The sequence below is a fragment of the Monodelphis domestica genome, chromosome 6 (genome assembly GCF_027887165.1).
Source record: "Monodelphis domestica isolate mMonDom1 chromosome 6, mMonDom1.pri, whole genome shotgun sequence".
Taxonomy (NCBI): Eukaryota; Metazoa; Chordata; class Mammalia; order Didelphimorphia; family Didelphidae; genus Monodelphis; species Monodelphis domestica.
The window spans coordinates 211,273,871-211,296,307 of record NC_077232.1 but is presented as its reverse complement, the minus strand read 5'-3'; the positions used below and the strand labels follow the sequence as shown (position 1 = coordinate 211,296,307).

Below are 22,437 nucleotides of genomic sequence, written 5' to 3'. Positions count from 1 at the left end.
AAAATATGACAATGATAAAATCTTGCTGGTATTTTCCAATGGGAATGACTTGAAACATTGTGCTTTGAAAATTGACACAATGGCAAGATGGCAAAGTGCATGGTTATGAATGAGCCCAGGTCCCCTTCATCAACAACTGAACCAAATAAGATGAAAGACCAACCCAAAAATAGAGGAAAAAGGAGAGAACTCTTGGGGTAGCAGGGATCACCACACACACAAAAAGAGAATGGCTGAAGAATTTATCAGGAAAAAAAATACATTTTATGGGGTAAAAGAAAATAAGGACAAGAAAAGGGCAAAAGACAGACTATAGCAGTAACAACAAAACTTCTCAGAAGTGAAGTTTAATCTTTCAAATAAACTTTCAAAATGGTTAATAAGTTTAATATGAATCAAAAGAGAAAATAAGGGAAAACAAAAAAGGTAAATATAAGGCTGAACTATGTGGAACCTTCTGAGGAAAATTCTAATTAAAAGATAGATTATCTAATAACAGAATTGTTCAAATAACATACAGAACTATAGAGTGGGCAGAACTAATAATAACATCAAAATCAGAAGAAAAGTAGATTTGAAATTAAGGCTAGAGAGAGCTGAGAAACAAAATTCATTAAACAATATGAGACTTCTTGATCTCCCAGAAATATTTGAAGAAATAAATAGCCTAAATAGATAATCTCAGGAAACCAAAGAAAAAAATTCCCAATAGTGTTGATAACAGGGCAAGATGCAAACTCAAGAATCCACAAGATACTGACAAAGGAATTCCAAATTTAGGTCCTCTAGAAATGTAGAGCTCAGTCTTCAGATCTTCAAAACCATGGTAAGAATCTTCCAAGGCACCAGAAAGAAAGAAATCATATGACAGAAAATACCAATTCAAATTGTACATGTTTTCCAATTGAGGATGAAAAATTTTAACAAGCACATGAAAAAGTAATCAAAATTGCTGCTAATCAGGGAAATGGAGATTTAAAACAACTCATCATATCACCACACACCTACCAAGAATGAAGAATGTGAACAATTTTAAAGAAATGTGGGAAGATATATGAAATGATGCAAAATGAAAAATAAAACAGAAAAAAATACACATTGATTATAACTACTTAAATAAATAAATTTAAATTAAGTACCAAGTTTTGAAAATGATATCTTGTTCAAATTAAAATAAACTTTTTTCATAAATGGTAAATAACAGAATTTTATGAATCAATACAGAAGAATTCACTAATTGGTGAGCATTTAATTAGTCCACAGAATGTTACCATAGATGACTTAAGTGCAAAAAGTTGCGTAAGAAACCTCGTCAAAGATATGTGTGTCTGTTTCTCAAAAATAAGGAATAACATGAAGAATGACAGACCCGAAAGATTTCTATTCAAGTGAATAAATAAAGCTTTTGTGGAAAATTTATGGAAAGAAATGAATGGATCTTTGATATCTTTGGCATGAGTGGTGCTTTTACTCATGCTGATTGCAACCCATTCCTTTTCAGAGAATATTTTTATACAGTTTACAGAATACCTTCTTAATGCCCCTAAAAAGTAGATAATAACTGATAAAGAAACTAAACACAGAAATTTAAGATGAATTGCCCAGGGTCACACAACCTGGAAGTGTTCTTTATCTGATATTTGAATAATATTATCTCTGTCCCAAAATTGTTAGCATTTTTACTTATTATGTTAGCATTTTACTTATTATAGGGTTCTTGTTTACCTACAAAATATGAAGCAACATGAGCTATTGAACATGAGTTCTAGCCAGGTCTTTTTGTTTTCCATAAATTTTGATCTGACAGAGTGGACCAGAGTTGATATTTTTTTATATGAATACCAAATTGTATTCTATGGTTCATATTTTCTTAAGTATTACACTGTGGCCAATACTGTGGTCTGAAAGCTGACAATAGAAAAATGGATTTTCAGCGTGCTTATTCATGAGCTCCAAATGTCACTGCCCTTTATTGCCATGTCAAAGTAGAGTCCCCCAAGGAACCTGGAGCTCTTAAATGTAAGCCTGTGTTTCATAAACAACAGGAGCCAATTTGAACAATGGCACAGACTCATAAATTATATGCTTATCTCCATACTTCAGGGACTTTGATTTTGATATCTCTACTGCAATAGAAGAGGTAGTTGGAAAGTCACACAAGGTTAATGGCAGAGCTATTGAACCAGAGAGAGTTATCTCCAGAGATGGCATTCAAAGGCCAGTTGTCTAACTATGAAGATTTTTGTGACTACAATAACAAAGATAATAAAGACCCAAGACTGAAATAAGATTGAAGTGATAGAGATTATTAATCATGTGGGGCAAAGACTGATGCTTTTGTGACTTTGGAAGACTGCAACTCCCTGTATAAGATTATTATTTAAAAATATCATTGTGTTGGAATACTATTGTGCTCAAAGGAATAATAAACTAGAGTTCCATGTGAACTGGAACGACCTCCAAGAATTGATGCAGAGTGAAAGGAGCAGAACCAGGAGAAGGTTGTACACAGAGACTGATACACTGTGGTACAATTGAACGTAATGAACTTCTTTACTAGCAGCATCCAGGACAATTCTGAGGGACTTATGAGAAAGAACACTATCCACATTCAGAGGAAGAATTGTGGGAATAGAAACATAGAATAAAAATAATTCCTTGATCACATGGGTTGATGGGGATATGATTGGGGAGATAGACTCTAAATGATCACCCTAGTGCAAATATCAATACTATGGAAATAGTTCTTGATCAATGACACATGTAAAACCCAATGGAATTGTGTGTTGGCTATGGGAGGGAGGGGAAGGGAGGAGAGGAAAAGAACAAGAATCTTGTAACCTTGGAAAAATATTCTAATTTAATTAACTAGATAAAATTTTCCAAAACTTAAAAATATATATATCACCATGTAAGTGGAACAAGTGAGAAAGGGCCTGTCTAAGAAAGTAATTGATAGTGATTTTGTCTACCAACATAGTCACAGAAGTTCTGGGAACTTGGGAGATGGCTTTGGTGAAAACCAAAGCTTTGATCACAGTGGAAGTTCTTGTAATGGTCTGGGCAGTTGTCTTGATGGCAGGAAATCAGGGATGGCAGATACTACAATGATTCTTACCTATTATGATAATTGGTTTTCAAACTTTGGTCCTCATCAAAGAAGGAAACTTTGGAGTCAAAGGATCTTACCTTTGGACACAGGAGTCGTGGCCATTCTGGTGAAGGCCAGAAGCAGCTAAGTGGTTCAATGAAGAGAGTCCTGGACCTGGAGTCTAAATCCAACCTCTGACACTTACTAGCTACCTAACACTAAGCAAGTGATTTACTTGTGTCTGCCTCCAGTTCCTCATCTGTAAAATGAGAATAATAATAAGATTGTCTTTTGTATCCAATTAGGGTTGTCCAAGCCCTATTCTTTAAACTATGCCAATTCCCATTTCTGTTTTCCTCATTTTATTTGCCTCATTTACCCTTCACTATTTTGTCCGCCATTCTTCATTTTCATCTTGTCCCATACTCCTTTCTCTTAACCTGTTTCAGCCTGGTGGAGTGAGAGAGACTATTAGGGATTTCCCTAAAGTTCATAAAAATTATGTTTCTTCTACAACTGGAGCTTCTTCTAAAAGTACAGCATATTACTAAAGAAGTCATGAGCAAGACAAGCGAACGTGACAATGGAAATGGTACAAATCCCGTCCTAACAAGCCTGCTCTCTTGCTCTCAGAAGAAAAAAAAATTAACTAAAGAAAATAGTTTTTTGGCATCTAGTATGATCTGTAATCACTTTTGGCTTTGTTTTTCAGCCTTGGGCGCCAACATTTCTTTCTATGGATACTGATGGTCGTGTCATAAGAACTGATTCTTTCTCAAAAATTCTCTCTTCAGGGTAAGATGGTTTTTCAGATAATATGCATATTGGAATTCCTTTTGTTTGTCATTTCTATGCCAATTCCTGCTAGGGGACTCTTTCACCTTGATGTTTCCTTAGATACTTTATGTTCCAGTTCCTCAATCTGCTCAGTTCCCAGGACTTACTTAAGCCTACTTCACCTCAGTTACACAGGGACAGTCACTCAATTTTGCCATCACCCCCAAATTTGATGACCTTCTTTGTTGAAGAGATCTGGAAATCCCATGTGTGGTCATAACCTCTTCTTGCTCCCTCTTTCCCTCTGCCTCACCACTCCATATCTATTCTTTGACTCACCTTGACCTCTAGGCCTGCCTCTTAGTACTTCCCAGGCCATCACTCCCACTCTAGAAGTACTTTTCTCTGAACCTGTTATTTAACCAGTTCAATTCTATATTATCCTGTACTCTCAAATCCCTGTTACCTTACCAGATCCTACTGCCAGTCACACCTTGCTGACCCCTCATCCTATATTATTCCCATCCTCTCTCTCCTCTGCTCCTACTCACTGGTAGCTAAATAAGAGTTTTAAGAAATCCCAAAAGGGCAACCTCTACAAATTCACGTTATCTAATCTCAACTGGGATCTTATTTTACCTAAGCAATCCTTTTACTTCCTCCTAATTGATTATCTGACAGAAGGTATTCCATATATTCTCTTCTCTCCTCAAGTCATCCATACAACCCTCTTCCCCAGCCTTTCAGTTGAAAACTTCATCTCATCTTTCACAGCAAAAATAGAAACTATTCACTCTCATTCCTTTCTTTTTTTTAATTTTTATTATATGCTTAGTAACCACCACCACCAAAAACATTTAAATAAATAAATGTATAAAAATTATCTGTAAAACCACAAACTCTACATTGTTTACAATTTATTTTAAAAGATGTAAATTATATATATGTGTGCTAATATGGACATCCTCTACTTTTAAGTTCCCACTGGATCTTTTTTACTTGGATACTTTTTTCTCATGATTATGTGGCTTTTTTATGTAATCATAGTATATATTATTCTTATTCTCTTTTCTTTTCATCTCTTCATGTGTTTCCTTTATATTCTTTATATTTCCAATATTTGTTATTTCTAATAACATGATGTAATCCATTACATTCAAATATCATGATCTATTCAGTCATTTTCCCAATCATTATATTTGTCATTTCCACTTATTTTGCCATTATAAACAAAGCTTCCATGAATATTTTCATACATTCACAGATTTTTACCCTCTCAATAATGCCCTTAGGGTTTAACCCTAGTAATGGAAGCCTAGATCAATGAGGAAATACACCCACCAGAGCTAGGAAGCACAGGGAATAGAGCTCAGGACCTGGGATCAGGAACATCAGCCTCAGACACGTATTGTTTGTGTGACATTGGGTAAGTCACTTAACTTGTGTTTCCCCAACTGTAAAATGAGGATAATAATAGTCCCTACTTCCTAGAATTAAGGTAAGACTCAAATGAGATAATATTTATAAAGTGTTTAGGATAATGCCTGACACATAGTAGGTGCTATATAAATGCTCACTATTAATAAATTTATTTTCTCCATATTTCTAATATTTGTCATTTCTAATAATATAATACAATCCATTATGTTCAGATTGTTCTTGCTGTTGTAACCAGCAAAACCAGTCTTAGTGTGGTCTAAGCCTGTGGCTACAGCAGTGAGATATATATTCTTGCCTTCTTGAAAGCTAGACACTTGCTGAGTCATTGACTTTTTAATCACCCCAAAATAATAAAAGAAAGGGACCTATAAAACCTCTTTTAGAAAAGTCAATCATGAAGATATTATTATTTTAGTTTGCACATTTTAACCCACTTGTCTTAATAAAATGCCCTGAGAAGAGAAATGCCAACTTTTCCATCTGATTAATAATATCTACCTTTTCTTCCTTAATGAGCCTTCCTTTTTCAAAGGCTTTTAATTGTTGTGAAATCATTGAGTAAAACTGATAAAACTCAGGCTGTGGAATATTTTAGCTGCTAGATTTTTCACTTTCATATATATTTGATGTAGTTCTTCCAGAAATATAGGTCACAGTTTAACCATTCATTAAAAATTTATTCTTACATTTAAATTCATTCTTTAAGTGAGAAATGAAATAATATGATTAGAATGCTATACACTTCTAGAATACACATCCTTGAAGACACCGTGTGGCCTCTGAGTTAAAATGGGTCTTTTAAAGGAATTGAGTAGCTAGTTAAGTTATAAGAGCAATAAATGATATTTTTGGCATTTGTGTAATATTTGTTCTCCTTTCCCACAGGTTGAGGATAGGTTTTATAACTGGTCCCAAGCCTCTGATTGATAAGATAGTTTTGCACATGCAAGTTTCAACAATGCACACTAGCACTTTTACACAGGTAAGGTACCAGTGACTAAATGGAATATCTTTTATGTGATAAGTGTGGAAAATAATTTTTTTTCAAATGGAGCAGAGGGCTAGGAACAGGGAGGAGGTATTCTAGGAAGGACCCTTACACACATTAGAACATTTGGATTCTGGAGCCTTCCCTACCTCTGGTAAACCATGTGCTCTTGGGGAAAGGAGGGTTATCATGGGGTAGAAGAGGCATGAAAACTGAGTTGAAATCCCACCTCTGACATTTACTAATTTGCCTAGGTGTGATCAAGGGAAAGTCATTTAGCCTTGAGCCTCAATTTTCTCATTTGTAAAATGCAGGTAATGATATGGAAAGCACCTACTTCGCAGAGTTGTTGTGAAGCTCAAAAGGGATAATTTTTGTAAAGCTTATTTGAAAATTTTTACAAATGCTATATATGTGTCAATCACTTAATCATGATATCTCTATTTCCTTATCTTTAAAAATAAGAACCATTTTGCACTGATCTCTGTAGTCCTATTGCAGCCCCAACCATTAATGTAAAATGGTCTCTTCTCTAGGACCAATTAATTAATTGTAAGATCTTAATTAAGATGTAGGATCTAAAAGAGAAAAGGACCATAGAGAACAGACAATGAAACCTGGACCAATGTACCTTCAGATTCTGTCTGTCTTTGAATCTTAAGTAGTTCTGTAATTGTAATCTTTTCCCTCTTTATTTAATCACAAACACTAATGCTCATACTTTACTCTTTAGAATACCATATTAGGTGTGCATGTGTGCATGTGCATGTGGGTGTACATATATATTAAATAAGGAAAATTAAGCTTGATTTTTATTTTGAGGACTCTTCTGTGAGATTCATGACATCCTTAGAAATAACTGTAGCTATTCCAAAGTCAACAAAGCAAAACACCGCCTTTAGAGAGAAAAATAATCCTGAAGAATGTAGACTGAAGAGACAAGAGGATTGTCAATCTACAGCTGAAAAGGAACTTAGAAATTAATATCTAGTTCAACTCTCATTTTACAGATAAGCAAACTGAGGTACACAGTGTTGTGACCCAGATCTGTGTCCTCTGACACCATACTAGAACAGGTTATTTACATATTTCTCTTCATTCCAAAAGATTCTTATGAAAGTTTATCATTTTTGTAACATTTAGATATCTCCTACATATTTTCCCCTCATTTTTATAAAATATACCCATCTGCTTAAATAATATCTAGCCCTACCAATTTAGGACATCACTTCCAAAGCTATGCTACTTCTGAAAACTGATAAAATTATCATTTAACATCTATTACAAAGTAATTTTGTTCTAGGTGGTAGACAGTATATATGAAACAAAGCAACAATTACAGTAGTACAGCTGATATGTAGCATTTTAGAGTCTGCAAAGGGTTTGAATTCACTCACCATAACCCCCTGTATTGCAAGTGACAGTTACCCCATTCTGTGGAATAGGAAACGGTAGTCTCAGAATGGCAAGGTAATTCTGGGTTGAAGAGCCAATAAATATGTGGTTGGAAACGCAAGTATTATCCTCTTCATTTTACAGATGAGCCCGAGGCATAGAGATTGTGATTTGCCTAAGGTCAACACATCCTTGAAGGAATGGTATAACCAAGGGATTTTTTTTTTTAAGAGTAGAAAGGTAGGAAAAAGAGAAGAAAATAATGGGTAACATTTGTTAACATTTAGCAGACTCTTGCACTCTTCTATTAACAGCATCCTCTTTGTATAATTTCCCTCAAATAGAGGTTTTCAGAGATGCTTTTCAGACTCTCTTCCTAAGGATAAGGTGAGCCACTCTCTGCAGGCTCAAGTGTAATGATCACTGAAGGACAGGTTGAGGCAGGGAAGCCAGGGCAGGTAAGGAAGCCTTCCCCAAACTCTCTTAATCCCAGGGTCTTCCCTCTATTAATGATTTCCTACTTATCCTGAATATAGTTTGCTTTGTATATATGTGTACACATGTGTTTGCTTGCTATTTCCCCCATTAGATTGTAAGCTTCTTGAGGGCAAGGGCTGTCATTTGCCTCTTTTGGCATCCCCAGAATTATTACATAATAAATATTTCTTGATTGACTGATTTATATATGAACTATAGCCCCTGAGGCATAGGTTTCCATCTGTTTATTTATAGTTACTAAATAGCTATTTGTTTAATTAAATTTGAGGAATCTGACCAGCCCACACATCTCAGCTAGATTATTCGTTATTGTCAATTTCTGATATTCTCCAGGGAAATTACTTTGAAAATGAGGAATTTTTCCTTATCCTTATGAGCTTAACAGAGCAGCCTCACTTCTCTCCCATGACCCATACAATAGTGAAAAATGACTCCATGGTTTTCACTCAAGGAAAGAGTCCACGAGACCATTCCTGGGGAATAGGAATATGTCTGTTGACAAAAGTTTAGGAATTTCTGTTCTGGCCACCATTATTTAAGAAAGACAGTGACAGGCTGGAGAAGAGCCAGAGGAGGACAACCAGGATAGTGAAAGGCCTTGAATCCATGTCATGTGAGGAATGTTCAAAAGAACTGAGCACATTTCACCTAAAGAAAACACATGACTTGAGGGGAGAGGAGACGCAAAAGATTTGTTCAGAAAGTAAGACCAAGAACAATGGGTGGCCATGACAAAGAGGCCAATTTAGGCTTCACACATGAAACATTTCCTGACAACTAGAGCCACCAAAAGTCAAAGGAACTGCCTTGAGAGAAGGTAGGCACCCTCTCCTTGGATATCCTCAAGATATCCAAGATATCTTGTCAGATATATTAAATGAGAGTTCCTTTCATGTATGAGTTGGAGGAGATGACTGCGAAGTTCTCTTTAAACATTACATACCTACCATATGTTTAGCTACTCCAAGAAAATCAGAGAAAAGAAGAAAAGAAAGTAAAGTTCTAGAACAGAAGCATAATTAGAAACAACTGAACAGGAAGACAGAAAAGACAGAAATTCCCTCCTATAACTTTGTATTTTGTTTTGGTCTTTTCTAATGGACTTAGCATTATTATTTGGATTTATACTTAATTGTGTGTCATATCCCACTACTAATAAGTTCTGTGAAAGCATTCTATGACAAGTTGGCATTTTCCTTAGCACCTAGCCCTGTGTGGGAGGCATGCACTAGATTGGTTGAATTGAAATGGGAAGCTATGGGACTCTTCCTAGCCATGGAGTGGCCATCTCTACCTCAGAGACTCTCCAAGCCCTTTCCCTTCCAAATCTATTTTCACAGTTGAGGCAATATCTCATCTGATTTTGCTTTTATTTATTTTTAATTCAGGCTTTTTTTTTGTTAATACCTCCTAATTCCCAGTGATAAAAAGAAAAATAAATGCCCCATAACAAATATGCATAGTCAATCAAGAGGATCCCACACTGGCCCTTTCCAAAAAAATAGCTTTTTCCTCTGAGCCCTGAGTTTTGGTAGTTTCTTCTCAAGTGTTTTAGCATAGGTAGTGTTTTAATTAGCTTATATGTTTTTGTTCCTTAGCCTCACTCATCTCAAAAAAGATTATAGGGGGCAGCTGGGTGGCTCAGTGGATTGAGAGTCAGGCCCAAAGACAGGAGGAGGTCCAGGGTTCAAATCTGGCCTCAGCCACTTCCTAGCTGTGTGACCCTGAACAAGTCATTTAACCCCCATTGCCTAGCCCTTACCACTCTTCTGCCTTAGACCCAACACTCAGAATTGATTCTAAGATGGAAGGTAAGGGTTTTTTAAAAAAGTTTCGAGCTTTCAAGCTGGAGCAAGTACTTTATCTGGACAAAAGACCATGGGTCTTCCATATTGGCTCTGCTCCTTACTGTCTATATGACCTTGGGCAAGTGTCCCAGCCTCTCTGGGCTTTGGTTTTCTGATGTGCCAAATGAGATCAGAATCAGTAACCTCTCAGTAGCCTCCAACTGGGGATCTAAGTGTAGATGACATAGCTGTGAATTTCACTTGCCAAGACAAAATAAATACATTAATAAGAACAAAGCTACTTCTTTTGCTTTGATCCGGTGTTAAACTTCGGACTTGGAAAGCTCTGGCAAGCTCCATTTCAGGGCAGTGTGAATCTGAGAGCATTCAGAACCAGAGCCCACTGAAGACGATGAGCAGCCACCCCCACTTTTACATTTAGCCAGTAGGAAACAAATGTCAGCGTCCTTTAGCAGTGGGCTATAGGCAACTTTTAGTCAGGCAGTACATGTTTATTAAGCGACTACTATGTGCCTTAGGGAACGAGCTGTGACCCTGACATCATTTTTTCTCTTTTAGCTGCTGATTGCCCAGCTTCTGCAACAGTGGGGAGAGGAGGGTTTCCTGAAGCATGTAGACAGGTACTGAAGTCTTTGGGAAGAGCTCTGTAGGGGCTTTAGCCCTTGTAACTGGACAGACAGTTCCACCTGCGGGATGGTTTTACTGGGTGTTGGACAGATGCTCCTATTGTAGGTGTTGGGGTGGCAGGAAGATCGCTTCAGATTTCTATGTGAGTCAGAATATCTATATGGAAGTTATTGCTGTTGTCCTTCCTGTGTGTGTGTGTGTGTGTGTGTGTGTGTGTGTGTGTTGTATATTCCTTTTGTATGTGTAGAGGGCAGTCAAAATAATGCAGACCTTAGTAATGAGGTAGAAGTTCATTTCCATGACATTTCCTATCACTTTCTCTTATTAAGATGCTACTGACAGGGGTAGCTGGGTTGAGAGCTAGGCCTGGAGATGGGAGGTCTTAGGTTCAAATCTGAACTCAATACTTCTTGACTGTAGGACCCTGGGAAAGTCACTCAATCCCCATTGCCCAGCCTTTTCTGCTCTTCTGCTTTGAAACCAATACACAGTATTGATCCTAAAATGGACGATAAAGGTTAAAAAAATTTAAGATACTATTAAAATACTGGTACAATTCATGGGGGAAGGGGGGGTTGCATGTTTTTTATCTAGACTTGTGAATTTTTCAGTGTGAAGAATTCCTGATGTGGAAATACTCTTCTCTGATGCATATGGGCAGCTCCTCTGTAACTCATAGTCTTAGAAACTTTCCTGGGGGCACCAAAAGTTTAAATAACTTGCCTAGAGTCACACAGCAAGTGTATGTCCGAAGATAGGCTTGAATCCAGGTCTGCCTGACTTCCTCAATCTACTACACTGTACTGCTTGTCATAGTAAGATCATAAAAGCTTTTAAAAAGTGTCAGTTTTATATATGTGTATATTATACAGATAATGCATGTGTATAATAATTTTTATAACATATGTGTGTATGTACATATATATTCTAGGAACAGCATTGAAGGCAGCATCTAGTTGCAGGTTTTCTCATACATAACTGAAAACTCATCCAGAGAATGATGGATTCTCATCCCTGGGAATGCCATAGATACAGCTTTAATAGCTTAAAATGTCATTAAGACTTTGGGGGCACTCTTTTTTGGCTATGAGTGCTCCGTGCACAGAAATGTAGACAAAAGCAACCTGGAGATAGTGGCCTGAGGAGGCATACTGTCTGAATAATCAAGGCAGTTACTCAAATCAAGTAAGTTACTTTGTTTACGTAGACCTCGTTTCTAAGTCACCCATGTCACTACTGATGGGCCTGAAAATATAATCTAGTTTTCCTCATTCCCATATGAGTGATTGATTGATTCTGCTGCTTCAAATGTGACCTTATTTTCAGGGTTCACATTTTTACATTTTTCTTCATTGTTTGGGGGCTGTTCCATAGACAAATAGGTCTATTATCTTCTTTTACGAAGCACTGTATGCTTTGGTGAAACCTGAAACCCAGAGCAATTTCTCATCAACTGTCCTCTAGAGGCCTGTTAGCCTCTGCAACCTTTTCCAAGAATGTTCTGACTTTTTCTTATTGGCTTTTGGCTTCTAGGGTGATAGCCTTCTATAAGGGGCAGCGGGACGCCATGCTGACAGCTGCAGACAAGTGGCTCAAAGGTCAGTGGATTCCACATCATATCCTTATAAATAAATAATAACTACCCTCCTTGGGCTGAGCCCAACTCCCCATTGTTCATAACTGTAGGCTGAAACCAAAAGGTCAGGAAGAAACTCTACTATAACAAATATCTAACACAATCCTATGTATTCATGCTTTGTTTTTCATTATTTTCTTTATTATCATTTGTTAGTCTAAAGAGACACCTGGGTTATTTACTAAAATTTAAATAAAACTATAGCTTGGCCTTTTTAAAAATTACATTCAATGACTATTGCTAGAATGTGGGAGTTCCTTTTTAATTACTTTACATAGAAGATGGCATAAGAAAAAAGAGCAATTGACTCTGGCACTTCTCAGAAGATATACAGTGAGGTACCTAAGACTAAAAAGGTAACAATCCCATTGCACTCTGCCCCAGTGAGACTTCATATAGAACATTGAGTTTGGATCTGTGTATCACCTTATAGAAAAAGCCTTGCTAACCTGTAGAGCAACAAGAATCATAGAGCAATCCAGAAGATGGTAGCCAGGATGGTTGAATGGCCTCAAAAGGTATCAGCCAAAGAAACTAGGAATGTTTAGCCTGGAGAAGAGACGATGTGGTGAGGGCATGGTGGTAGACTTGAGTGTTTAAAAAGCTATTGTGAGAAAGGGACCATACTCATTACAGGTGACCCCAGAGAGCAGCAGAACTAAGAAAATGGGTAGAATTTGTAGAGAAATTTAGACTTGATGTAAGGTAACACCAATTAGAGGTAATCAGAAGGAGAATGGGCTACTTCCTAAGGTGGTGTGCCTTCAGGAAGTCTTAGCAAGGACTGGAGGACCGTTTGTTAGTTATTTTGCACAGATACAGCTTGGACCAGAAGGCCACTGAGGCTCCTTCTCTCCAGGAGAGTCTACAATTCTCTTAGGTTAAAGAGTAAATAGGAGGCCACTGAGGTCCCTTGTAGCTCTGAGACTTTGATTCTCTGAGATTAAAGAAGTAAACAAGGAGCCCCTGAGGTCCTTAAGTCTTTGGTTAAAGAAATAGACTCTAGAGACAACCCTTTTTAGAAATCCTTTGTAGTGTTTTCCTGGGACCTCAGGCAACAGTCCAATTTATCTGTTGAGAACTTTCATTCCAAAGTGATTTAAATCCTGCAAGCTTATTTACATCTTATGTCAAACATCAAATGTATATGTCTATCTGCAAATCTTTGTTGACATGTCATTAAAATATCATTGAGTCACATTTCCTCACTAGAGGGTGAGTTGAATGAGTGACTCACATGACTATCTATGGTACACTTAAAAATAAAACCTTTCTCTCAATTAGAGTTAAGCCTTAAACTTGAGTGAACCAATTTTGTAGTATTAATTCCCCAGGGAAATCTTGGTAATGATTGAAGTCTTTCTGGCTTGACAAGAATAATGATGTTGTTCTGATAAATTTGAATGACAGGTGAGGGAGAAGAAAAAAACAACATAAAGTCCAAGATTATCTTTTTTCCCAAAAGTCACTTTTTAAAATGGAAATTTTTGTCATCCTTCAACTATTTGTACTAATATTTAGTAAAAACAGACACACACACACACACACACAAATGAACTAATTTTTAAAAACCAAATGGCTTAATTACTTCTAGATGATTTAAATATTGAAAGAAATGATAGGATATCCATTTTTAGAACTTTGAAAATTATGGGTTTTTTTAAATGTTATATTTGAGAGAAAAACTTTGGGGGAAAAAATGGACACAGATTAGGTCTTTGTGTCATCAAGTAGGTTCTCTGATATCACTACTGCAGTTAATAAAGAAAGAAGTTTAACCCCTCTCTTCTATTTCTAGGTTTGGCAGAATGGCATGTCCCTGTTGCTGGGATGTTTTTGTGGCTTAAGATTAAAGGTATTTCTGATACAAAACAACTGATTATGGAAAAGGCCTTACAAAAAGAGGTAAAAAAAATCCCAACAAAAATGTAAATTCTTTACTTACATGATCATGAAATTTCCCATGTTTCCCAACTTGATGGCTGTGAACTCTGAAACAGTTATCGATTAGTCTTGTTACTAAATGTTTTGAGATGCATGTGGGGGACCAGATAGACTACTAGACCTAGAGTCAGGAAGTCCTGGGTTCAAATCCTACCTTACAGATTTACTAAGACTCTTAGCAAGTCATTTAACATCTCTAATCTCTAGACTTTGGTTTCCCAAATATAAAAGAAGAAAGTTGGACTTAATGATCTCTGAGGCCCCTTTAGGATCTAAACCTATGATCTGTGATCCTTTAGGGAATGATAGGAAAAAGAGGATACAGAAAGAGGAGACAAATGAGAAGTTACCATTAGGAGAAGCAGAATGGTATAGTGTCATGGAAACCAAGAAGCATCCAGAGGATGATGGATTCTCATCCCTGGGTATGTGATAGACATAGCTTTAATAGCTTAAAATTTCACTAAGAATTAGGGGTGGGAGGCACACTCTTTTTTTGGCTGTGAGTTCTATACATAAGAGCATTAAATAAATTGGGCCAAGTGAAGAAGGAACCACCCATACTACTCTAGGAAGAATGTTCCATATTCCTTCACTACTTTCTACCTCCCCACTCTTTCTTCAATTGGCTTCCACCCCCAACCTGACAATGAAATTAGTGTAACATGGTAGATAACATGCTGGACTTGCCATCAGGAAGACCAGAGCTTGAATCCCACCTTTAACATATGCTTGTTATTGGGTCCCTGTACATCTCTAAGCCTCAGACACTTCACCTGTAAAAACAAAATTGTGTCCAATGTCTTATAAGGTCCCTTCCAGCTCCAAATTTATATGATCTTCTATCAATAATCGGCCAATAGCCAAATCCAGCCATCATTGCCCTTGCCTTCTCTGCTGCTTGTGGTACCATCCACCATCTCTTCCTTTTTGAAATTCTTTTGCTCAACCCCGTTTGTACACTGTTCAGTGTATATAGCCACCTAGTTATTGACTTTCACCTCAATGTCCCAAAGATATCTGTGAACTTCAGTATTTATCTTAGATCACAAAATCTGCATGGAAGGCACCTTAATATGGTATCTTTCATGAACTACTATTAGGCACTTAATAAACGCTTTCATAAATCATAGTAAGTGCTAATATGATTTATTATAGTACAAGTTTTCATAGCCTTAAACTTTATTTAAAATGTGGGCTTCAGGAGTCCAAGCATTTGAGATCTGACTCCTATCACTAGAAGGCTTTACATTCTCTTGGACACTTCAATTTCTTTTTTAGTCTCCAAAATGTTGTTTTCATAATAGAAACCTTTTTAAAAGGTCATACTCAGTTGAACCATTTAAATTAACATAGATCTCTTTTAGGTATTACTAGTTCCTGGGGATGCATTCTCTATTGATGATTCAAAGCCTAGTCCCTATGTCAGAGCTTCCTTCTCTTTGTCTTCTCCAGAACAAATGGACCAGGTGAGTGTGGTCTATTCAGTAGACCAGAGATTCTTAACCTGTGGTTCACGGACCCCTGCCAAGGAATCTCTGGATAGATTTCAGGGGGAAGTGGGGAAGGAGTCTGTGGACTTAGATGGGAAAAAAAATACATCTTTTTTTTCACTAACTTCTAACTAAAGTTTAGCATTTCCTTCATTATGAAAACATAAATGAATAAATGAAAAATCATTCGTTACCTTCTGTCTTAGAATCAATACAAGTTGGTTCCAAGGCAGAAGAGGGGCAAGGGCTAGGCAACTGGAATCAAGTGACTTGCTCAGGGTCACACAGCTAAGAAATGTCTGAGATCAGATTTGAACCCAAAGGATACTCTCAACTCCAGGTCTGGCTCTCCAAACACTGTGCCACCTAGCTGCCCCTTGAAAAAGCATTTATGCTTAATATTCACAAAGCAGAAGATACAAATAAATAAGATCATCCCTTAAGGAGCTCACATCCTATTTGGGGAGGGAGGTAACATATATGGAAGGTTTCATCTCCAATAGAAAAGTCTCATGGCCCACTGGTGTGATATGGAAATCACTTTAAAAGACTGATATATATTAATTTAAGGTCGCCAAGGAATTCAGCTATGTAATTCCTAAATGAAAACTCAAGTCAGCAGTCAACCTTTTATGGAGTTTTTAATTACAAACAGGAGGAAGAAAGGTATTAGAGAGAGAGAGAGAGAGAGAGAGAGAGAGAGAGAGAGAGAGAGAGAGAGAGAGAGAGAAAGAGAAAGGGGAGAGAAGGGAATAGGGCTTAAATACCCCCTCTGCTTAGGCTGGGCCAAAGGCCCAAGCCCTTAGATAGCTGAGGCAAAGAAAAGAGATCAGTCCCTATCACTCAAGTGACCAAAATGGAGAAACAGTCTCAGGGCCTCCACCTCCAGCCTCCTTCAGAGAAAGTCCCCTACAAGAGAATCTTCAGAGAGCAAGCAGCCTTGAGTCCTCAGACCCTGCTATCTTTAAGGAAAAATCTAAGTTCTCTCCCCTCAGTTCTCACATCTACCAATCACTGTCGATGTCTCCCCTGTGCCTATGGTGGCTCTAGCTTAAGCCAGGACCGCCCAGAGGTCTGTCCCCTTTGCACATGTCTGTTGAAGGTCATATTCTCAAATAATTAAATCTTGAGCTTTGCTGCAGCCCTTCCTAAATCCTGTTACCCTGAGTAGGGTGGAGATTGTAGTTTCCAAGACCTAATTCTGTCATTCCAAGTATCTCTATTGTATCGATTCTAAAATCAATCATGACTCAAAGAACTTCCTGTTCTATCCATAGGTCAAAGCCCTTTCCATTGTTTAGCAAAAGGTTTCTGTCCTAAAGTAGTCTTTAGTAGGGAGGAGAAGGATCCTCCCATATCAAGGAGTTTCACATCCCAATAGAGTTCTTACTATCAGTAGGTAATTTTTCAAGTATAAGATTTCCCAATGGGGGAAATTTCCAACATTCATAAGTCTAAGAAATTTTAAGGTTTACACTGGGTATAACCAACAAGTCTTCTTTTGAGGAAGAATCCATAGACTAATGCAGACTGCCACCAGGACTTACGCCACCACACACAATAAGGTTACTAACCTCTGCTCTGCAGTAAATGGATCATCCTCAGCCCTATTTGTTATCAATGTGTTTGGAACTTCTAGCCCAGTGAAGATTTTCTTAGTTTTCTGACTTGAATAACATGAAACATCCCCATGAGGTGCATAGCGCTTCCTTGTTATACTGCTTTTGGGCAAAGATGAGAAAGCGTTAGATGTAGTGTCGGCTGAAGTCTTCCTCAAAGGCTTCTTCATGGTGTCATGGCAGCCCCGGGCTCCTGAGCCACAGCTCTGGCCAGTCCTGCTGAGCTGGAAAGGCTTTGGGGTATGGAGCTCAACAGAGATTGTATATCCAGCATTCTTTGTTGGGTGCTCCTCAAAGGACACCTTACTCATGAAGGGATTAGTCAGAACAGAGGATCTCGAGACCCCTCTCATTCTCCTCTATGAGCATAATAAATGGAGGTATCCGTGTGTGTGTGTGTGTGTGTGTGTGTGTATGTGTGTGTGTGTGTGTGTGTCTGCATGTGTGTGTGTGTGTGTGTGTGTTTTAGAGAGAGTGAGAGAGACAGAGAGAGAGATTATAGGGGGTAGCTAGTTGACTCCATGGCCTGAGAGCCAGGCCTAAAGATGGAAGGTCCTAGGTTCAAATCTGACCTCAGATACTTCCCAGCTGTGTGACCCTGGGCAAGTCACTTAAACACCATTGCCTCGCCCTTACCATTCTTCTGCCTTGGGAGTCAATACACAGGATTCATTCTAATAAAGTAAGGATTTACATTTTTTATTTTTATTGTTATTACACCTCCATAAATGGGTTTACCCAGCCTGCTGAGCAGTGTTGACAGATTATCAGGACACCATGAAAGAGAATTGATTTGCTTTTATAAGTTAAAATAATCTCCAAAAAAATAGAATGAAAATGAAGAGACTGTCTTCAGTAAATACAATAACTTTCATGTGTTAAGCCTAGTAAATATGAAATATGAATGTATAATGGAAAAATGAAAGCAGAATTCCTATTGGTTTGTATGAGGTGGCAGTAATATAGTCACATTTTAACCATACATCAAGTTAGACGTTTACCTTCAAGTCTTACAATGAAAGGAACAATTGTGGCTCTATATGAGAGGCAAGGGGGGGGGGGGGCTAGTGAGTGCCCTGGATTGAAATCAAGAAGATGAGGGTTCAAATATTGGCTCGAATAGATACATGGTGGCTGTGTGACCTTAAACAAATCACTCAGACCTCTTGGAGCATCAGGTGACTCTCTAAGACTTTAAGTTAGAGACAGACAGAATTTCAATACTTGGAGTGTCCCAGGTGAGAAGATCACAAGGACTGGACCTACTGACAGTCTGGCTCAACATTCATCGATGGCACTGCTGAGATCAGAAGAATCAAAAGCCAGAGAGACACCAGGATGTCTGGGCTACAACATTGATCCTGACTCACAGTTAATGAAGTTGTATATTATGGGAGGAAACTGATTAAATAGGAAAAAACTGAAATCCATTTGAAAATTTTCCATTCATTTACATTAATGAATGTATATGTGGGCATACAACTACCTTTCCCCTAAAACAATCATATCTATGCTTTTAATATGGAAATGGTGACCAATAAAGGATAGGACCCCCAAGAAACAAAAGGGCAGAAGACTCCTAGCTATCACATTGGTTCCTAAGAATGTTAAGGGGACAGTGATGGCATTTTGCTAGAGTACACAAAAAACAATGTAATAATAATAGTGCTTTTGTAAGGTTTGAAAATTGCTTCTTTTAAAGATTTGCAAAACTCTCCTATGAGAATGTTATTTAATTTGAGTTTATAACAACCCTGTGAGGCAGGTGTTTTTTATCATCCCCATTTTACAGATGAGAAAATGGAGGCTGAGAGGTTAAGTGATATCCAGAGTCACACAGTTTCTAACACAGACCTTTGGAAGTCCAGTATGCCTCCTAGCTCCCAAATAATAATATCAAAAAAAGAAAGAAAAGGGAAAGGGGAAGGAAAGGGAAAGGGAAAAGATAGAGGGAAAGGAAAGTAAAATAAGGGGAAGGGAAAGAGAAGGGAAGGGGAGAGAAAGAGAGAAGATAACATTCAGAGCTCTCTCTTCTCTCACAATCTCTTTATTTTCACTTTAGGCTTTTCAGAGACTGGCTGAACTTATAAAAGAGTCTTTATGAAGGAAGAAAAAGCAGAATCATTTTACTCATGGACTTCCACATTGTCAATTTTCATATTTCACAAAGAAGAAATTGGTGGTGAGATTATACCTGTGCTTTCTTAGAGATTTAATCATGGATGTTGCATTACTGAAAGGCTTTTTAATGACTGTCAAAAATTACAATGGGCCATTATGATTTTTATAGAAAATCTGACTACAGAGTTGTTTTTTCTAGTTGTTTTATTGCAATAGATTGCATTCCAAACCACTTTTTTCAATTGCTTGGAAATTTCTTAAGAATTTTCATCTGATTGAATTTTCTTATGTCTTACTGGCAGTCAAGTAGTGAATACTAGAGAGAGAATTTATCGTTTTATACTTATTCAGTGCCATACCTATCAAACTACCAAGAAACTTTTTTTTTATTGAAATGGAAAAAAATTATAACAAAGTTTATTTGGAAGAACAAAAGATCAAGAATAGCAAGAGAAATAATGAAGAAAAATTGTGAAGGATGGGGTCCTAACAGTACCAGATCTTAAAATGTACTATTAAAGCAGTGATCGTCAAAACAGTATGGTACTGGCTAAGAGACAGAAAGGAGGCTCAATGGAATAGACTTGGGATAAATGTCCTCAGCAAGATAGTATAAGATAAACCCAAAGATCCCAGTTTTGGGGACAAGAACTCACTATTTGACAAAAACTGCTGTGAGAATTGGAAAACAGAATGGGAGAAATTAGGTTTGGATCAACACCTCACACCCTACACCAAGATAAACTCAGAATGGGTAAATGACCTGAATATAAAGAGGGAAACTATAAGTAAATTAGGTGAACATAGAATAGTATACATGTCAAATCTATGGGAAGGGAAAGATTTAAGACAAACAAGAAATAGAGAATATTACATAATATAAAATGAATAATTTGATTACATTAAATTAAAAAGGGGTTGTACAAACAATACTAAACCAACCAACGTTAGGAGGGAAGCAATAAATTGGGAAAAAATCTTTATAACAAAAACTTCTGACAAAGGTCTAATTTTGTGAATTTGTAAGGAACTAAATCAATTGTACAAAATATCAAGCCCTTCCCTGATTGATAAATGGGCAAGGGACATGAATAGGCAATTTTCAGATAAAGAAATTAAAACTATCAATAAGCACATGCAAAGGTGTTCTAAGTCTGAATTAGACTAGCCTAATACTAGGAACCATACAGAGAGAACCTTATATGTTCAAGTAAGGCCAAGGTTGCAGGATCTATACCAGAGAGTAAGAAATCATATCATCTTGTCATTCAAGAATTCAAAGTCAACTGAAACATTCTAGAAATTATCAACCCATACTTCTTATAAAAAGTTTGATTCAAAGTAAAGCCAAGTGTGAACAAAGCAAGTAAGGGTACTTTGTGATGACTAAAGATCGTTTGTGGAGATTAAGGCCTCCCCAGAAAAATTCACTTTGAATTAAAATTAAATGGTGCTTGAATTATCCAATAACTCTTTTAAATTTCAAATAATAGAGACTCTCCAGTAAGTATTCTTCATTAGCCAGAGAAACCTTTGAACTTTTCTAATTCTTTATCAATAGGTAGAAAAGAAAAATAAAGAGTAAATTAGAAGATAGCTTTGTTTACAAAAGTCAAGTGTCAAGTGTCTACAAATGGATCTGTATTGAACTAACAATTCAGTTGTTTCATGTCTTAAAACTGTACTAGGCTGTAAGCTCTGTGAGGGTAGGAATTGTGCCTTATCTAAACCTTGCAAGTCTCCCTGTCTCTAATGCAGTATTCTTAAATACTTTGTTTGTTTGATTGATGAGTGAATAAATAAATGAATGGCTTTTTAAAATGCATTTGCTTTCTTGCTTTATAGCAGAGTGTTATTAGCCTTTGTGAACAGTAGCTAACAACAACAATTACATCTAATTTTGTCCTTGTTCTAAAATAGGAACAAAGAGAATGAATGGCCAGAAAAAGGAGAAAGGATGTTCTACAGGAAAAAAATAAGGTAGTAACCCATAGTTTCCTCATTAATATAAAACTGAAGCCATAGAGGACTGTGTTCTCCTTCATCAGACTGGTATCTACTGTGCTTGGATTCAGTCTGAGGGAGAGGAGATCTATTTCACTCAAGCCCCATCCAGGGAAGTTTTACTATCTGATAAAGCCTTTAATTGAAATATACCCCAAAAATAAATAAGAGGAAAATCCAAACGACAAAAATATTTTAACCCCTCACCAACCAGTGGAAAATGATCACACACACACACACACACACTTCATGGAAGAAAATACCAAATCCTTTGGTTGAGTAGCGTCTCAGGAAGGGATCCAACACATTGTGAAATCACCCAAGGGAGAGCTGCCTTGCATTGTTGCAGGAACAGTTCAACCCCAGCTCCTTGCCTCCCCACCTGAAGCTTCCAGGGCGGCTGGAGGGAGGGATGCTCTGAAAAACTTCCCTGCACCAACTTGTCCCTCTGGTGGCTACTAGCAAGACCCTGTCTGTGTTGTGTCAATAACAGTCAGTTCTTCCTCTGGATCACTGCTCTGTGCTACATCCACCCTCCACAGCCACTGCCAGGTCCTGGAGCTCTCAGCTCTCCCCTCTGCTGCTATAGTATTTGGCAGAAAAGATGCAGGCATCTCCTGACTGCATCTCCAAGGCTGAGCTGGCCATAACTTCAACTGACTGGCCCACCCCTGGCATTTTGTGTGGTGTGTGAAAAAAGGGATGTCCCTTACCCCAATATACACTGGACCTGGGGATGTATCCACATTTCAAACACAGAAAAAAAAATAAACATAATATAAATTTTACTTATCCAGCACAGGAAGTATAAGTCTAATATCTACTCAAAAAAAGTATATAGGTTATATACTTTTATATACATATATATATATATATATACACACAAAAATTATAATATATATAATTTCTTGAATAGAGACTGGTCTCAGAGCCAGGAAGATATGAGTTCAAATTCCACCACTTTCGGATACTGGCTATGTGCCCTTGGGCAAATTA

At 37.4% G+C, this 22,437-nt stretch overlaps 1 protein-coding gene across 8 annotated transcripts in view; it reads left to right on the top strand.

The window, feature by feature from the left end:
- Positions 1–22,437, top strand: part of LOC100617752 (kynurenine/alpha-aminoadipate aminotransferase, mitochondrial) — a 59,679-nt gene that overhangs the window by 27,007 nt on the left and 10,235 nt on the right. For 6 of the 8 annotated variants that reach the window (XM_056802893.1, XM_056802895.1, XM_056802892.1 and 3 more), the window contains 7 exons: positions 3,804–3,886; positions 6,194–6,290; positions 10,556–10,617; positions 12,158–12,222; positions 14,059–14,165; positions 15,572–15,673; positions 19,379–21,258. In XM_056802893.1, coding sequence (XP_056658871.1) covers positions 3,804–3,886; positions 6,194–6,290; positions 10,556–10,617; positions 12,158–12,222; positions 14,059–14,165; positions 15,572–15,673; positions 19,379–19,420 — 558 coding nt within the window. In that variant the 3' untranslated portion in view covers positions 19,421–21,258. Of the gene's footprint in view, positions 1–3,803; positions 3,887–6,193; positions 6,291–10,555; positions 10,618–12,157; positions 12,223–14,058; positions 14,166–15,571; positions 15,674–19,378; positions 21,259–21,357; positions 21,418–22,437 lie in introns of those variants that run through there. The other 2 variants (XR_008912958.1, XR_008912957.1) reach the window with 1 other exon arrangement.